Source organism: Elephas maximus, chromosome 10, assembly GCF_024166365.1.
Source record: "Elephas maximus indicus isolate mEleMax1 chromosome 10, mEleMax1 primary haplotype, whole genome shotgun sequence".
NCBI lineage: Eukaryota > Metazoa > Chordata > Mammalia > Proboscidea > Elephantidae > Elephas > Elephas maximus.
Genome location: NC_064828.1, coordinates 24380223 through 24384307, shown reverse-complemented (window position 1 = coordinate 24384307; position 4085 = coordinate 24380223). Strand labels below are relative to the sequence as shown.

Below are 4085 nucleotides of genomic sequence, written 5' to 3'. Positions count from 1 at the left end.
TTAGTAGACCATAGCGAATGTAAAGTTGCTGCTTAGTGAAGATTAACAGAATATTCCATCATAAGTATGCCCTGCAGGAAAATTATCAGGGGAGTTCCACACTTGCTTTTACTTACTAAGCCCCTCAGTCATTTAGCCCAACAAATACATTTTCCCTAAGTTAGCATATGATTGTTTTCTAACTTGCTTATCTCTTTATCCACCATAAAGCAAAGAGAAACAATATATAATTTATGCAGTTGCCCAAAAGTGCCTTCAATTGAATGGGTGGTGACCAGAGTTTTTAAGAAGTAAAGGAAAGAGAGAAGAAAAGGAAAGGAAAAATAAAAAAGAAGAGAAAATTTCATAAAGACAAGTATTGTTATGTGAAACATTGTTCAGATTGTGTATGTTTGTGGGGAAGGAAATGATACACTATATTCCTTACTGGGGGTCACTGTCACAAAGTGTGAAAGCCACTGCTTTACATGACTCTCCCCTTACCACTTAGCCACTCTCCCCTCACTCACGTAACACAACTGAGGCCTTGTTACCAACACACACACAAGTCCATTAGAACAAGAGGCCTGCCAATAAAAGTGTTAGTAACTATAATAGAGCAATTTAAAAGGGGCAGGAACACAGGGAGGTTAAGGGAATGAAGGGAAAAGGGAAAAACAAAAAAAGGAATGGAAAGAAGGAAAGGAAATGAAATCCAAAAAAGGGGATGGAAATAGAAAGAAAAAAGCCCTAATTCAGGGTAAGGAAGAATGAAGAGGAAGAGGAGGAAAAGGAAAATGAAAATATAATGGGTTTAAGTAGCATGCTGCTTATCAGGAGAAAAACCATGGTTCCTAGTTCTCCTTCGTAATCCAAGAACACTTCACACAGTTTGTACCCAGATACGTACTGATTGGATTCCTGTGTGTGAGCTCTTAAAGGTTCTGCACTCCTTGCATAGCCCTGACAGAGACCAAAGTGGGGGAGGGGCAGGCCAAGCAGCAGATTCCAGTTAAAGGACTCAGTTTGATCCTCTATGAGCAAATTCTCCATTAAGTACTGCCAGGAATCTCTATCTGTGATACAGATTACTGTTTAAAAAAAGAAAAAGGAAAATGTCTCCTATTTTCAAGGCCTTAAATAAACCTGGCATATATTTCCATTATTTCTTATAATTAATAATCTGAGCAAAAAATCTGAGAAGCTAGACTATATGAAGAAGAGCAGGGCATCAGGATTGGAGGAAAACTCATTAACAACCTCAGACATACAGATGACACAACCTTGCTTGCTGAAAGTGAAGAGGACCTGAAGCACTTACTAATGAAGATCAAAGACCACTGCCTTTAGTATGGATTGCGCCTCAACACAAAGAAAAGAAAAATCCTCACAACTGGATCAATAAGCCACATCATAATAAATGGAGAAAAGATTGAAGTTGTCAAAGATTTCATTTTACTTGCATCCACAAACACCACGCATGGAAGCAGCAGCCAAGAAATAAAAAGATGCATTACATTGGGCAAATTTGCTGCAAAAGACCTCTTTAAAGTGCTGAGAAGCAAAGACGTCACCTTGAAGACTAAAGTCGCGCTGACTCAAGCCATGGTATTTTCAATCACATCATATGCATGTGAAAGCCGGACAATGAATAAGGAAGACCGAAAAATTGACCCCTTTGAATTGTGGTATTAGCAAAGAAAATTGAATGTACCACGTACTGCCTAAAGAATGAAGAATCTGTCTTGGAAGAAGTACAACCAGAATGCTCCTTAGAAGCAAGGATGGCAAGACTGCGTCATCCATACTTTGGACATGTTGTCAGGAGGGATCAGTCCCTGGAAAAGGACATCATGCTTGGTAAAATACAGGGTCAGTGGAAAAGATGATGACCCTCAACGAGATGGATTGACACAGTGGCTGCAACAATGGGCTTAAGCATAACGATTGTAAGGATGGCACAGGACCAGGCACTGTTCTGTTCTGTTGTGCATAGGATCATTATGAGTCGGAATGAACTCAACGGCACCTAACAAAAACAACAACATATTGTATTTCCATTAGTTACTTCTTATAAGTATTATTCCTTAAGAATTAAGGCACAGGATTATTATCATCTTTTTCTATGTAACTCTTTGTCTTTTTTCAAAAATGAATGTTACTTGTTCCCAAGTGAAAGAAGCCAAAGACTCAATAACAGTGTCAAGCTAATCAACCCAATGTAAAGCAAAGAGAAGCTTCTCTGTGAGTTTGACCATCAACAACAGAACTTCAGTATTCATTGAGGACTCTTCACAATACACTCCATTATTTAAGAAATCTTCCTGTAACTCACTAGCTGTCTGCATGCTCTCCGCATTGCCACCTTCATTTCTTGATTCCTGAATGTGTAAATGATAGGATTCAGGAAAGGGGTGAGAAATGCATCAAAGATGGCCAGAAACTTATCCAGGTATGTGGAGGGAGAAGGCCATGTATAGAAGGATGTCAAAGGAACAAAGAATAAAACTACCACAGTGATATGGGCTGAAAGCGTGGACAGAGCCTTGGATAAACCAGCTGAAGAGTGCTTCTGAACAGTAAGAAAGATGACGATATAGGAAATGATCAGTATAAAGAAGGAGCCCACAGTGATTAATCCACTGTTGGCAATGACCATGAACTCTAGTTGGTAGGTGTCTGTGCAGGCCAGTTTGATGAGTCCAGGAAGGTCACAGTAAAAGCTGTCCAACACATTTGGGCCACAGAAGGGCAAATTTACTAAAAAAGCCAATTGAACCACAGAGTGTATAAGGCCAATCACCCAGGCTGCCACTAAAAAGAAGATGCACATTCGTGGGCTCATGATGGTCAAGTAGTGGAGAGGCTTACAAATGGCCACGTATCTGTCAAAGCCCATGGCTATCAGCAGCACCAACTCCACACCAAAAATGACATGGAGGAAGAAGATCTGTGCAATGCAGCCACCAAAGGAGATGACTTTGTGCTTTCTGAAAAGGTCATAAATCATCTTGGGAGAAGCAGCAGAAGAGACACCCATGTCAATGAAGGAGAGATTGGCCAACAGGAAGTACATGGGGGAGTGTAAGTGAGGATCAAAAGTCACAGTGAACATAATGAGGGAGTTTCCCATCATGCTTGCCACATAAAACATGGAGAAGAACACAAAGAGGACAAGTTGGATCTCCCAGGAATTCGACAGTCCCAGGAACACAAACTCTGACACCACAGAGTGATTTGCTCCATCCATTGACTTTGCCAGCAGTGCTACCTAAAAGAGGAGAACAGAAAAAAATACAAATTAAAAGAATTACGTTAATAAAATAGACAGTAAAAGTCAAAATTATGAAAGCCTATCTCAACAGTGGCTGCAACAGTGGGCTCAAACATAGCAACAATTGTGAGGATGGCGTAGGACCAAGCAGTTTTTTGTTCTGTTTTACATAGGTTCCATCTGAGTCGGAATCAGCTTGGAAGCACCTTACAACAACATCTACACTTTGGCATTACATCTGACCTAATATGCTTATGAACCACAGACAAGTTGGTGACTGCTGTTTGGAACTGCTCTCCACCACCAAGTTGACTTGGCATTTAACACTGATGATGGTTACTTTCTTGCATCCATTTATCTACCGATTGTTACTTGCCATTAAGCTATCACTAGATGTGGAGCCAAGATGGCGGAATAGACAGACGCTTCCGTGGAGCCCTCTTTACAACAAAGACCCGAAAAAATAAGTGAAACAAGTTTATTTGTGACAAGCTGGGAGCACTGAGCATCGAAGGCAAGCCTAGACAACGAACTGAGGGGCAGGGGGGAGGAAGAGGCTGTTCAGAAGTGGAGAGGAGTTACCGGACCTGAATCACGGGGAGCCCTCAGGCACCATTCCCAGAGCGGCGGAGGCAGCGAGCTGGTACTAGCGTTAGGCCGCAGTTTCCTCAGGGAGAAGCAGTCACCCACTCAGCCCACTCACACCTCCAGAACCTGAGGAGAAGGGCGCTCTTGGCAAAAGCTAAGTACTTGCATATAATTTACTGTGCCCCCCCCCCCACAAGCCAGCTTCAGCGGCAGAATCCCTGGTGAGCACCTAGAGCCATCCTCC

General features: G+C 42.0%; 1 protein-coding gene across 1 annotated transcript; it reads right to left on the bottom strand.

Annotated features, from left to right (window-relative positions):
• Positions 1 to 2290: 2290 nt before the first annotated feature.
• LOC126084136 (olfactory receptor 4F3/4F16/4F29-like) lies at positions 2291 to 3229 on the bottom strand. Its single transcript, XM_049898399.1, has one exon. It carries the CDS (start codon positions 3227 to 3229, stop codon positions 2291 to 2293), a length of 939 nt encoding a protein of 312 aa, XP_049754356.1.
• Positions 3230 to 4085: the final 856 nt, after the last annotated feature.

Bases quoted from the DNA above. Each gene is read 5' to 3' on its own strand.
- LOC126084136 (XM_049898399.1), bottom strand. From the start codon at position 3,229: ATGGATGGAGCAAATCACTCTGTGGTGTCAGAGTTTGTGTTCCTGGGA.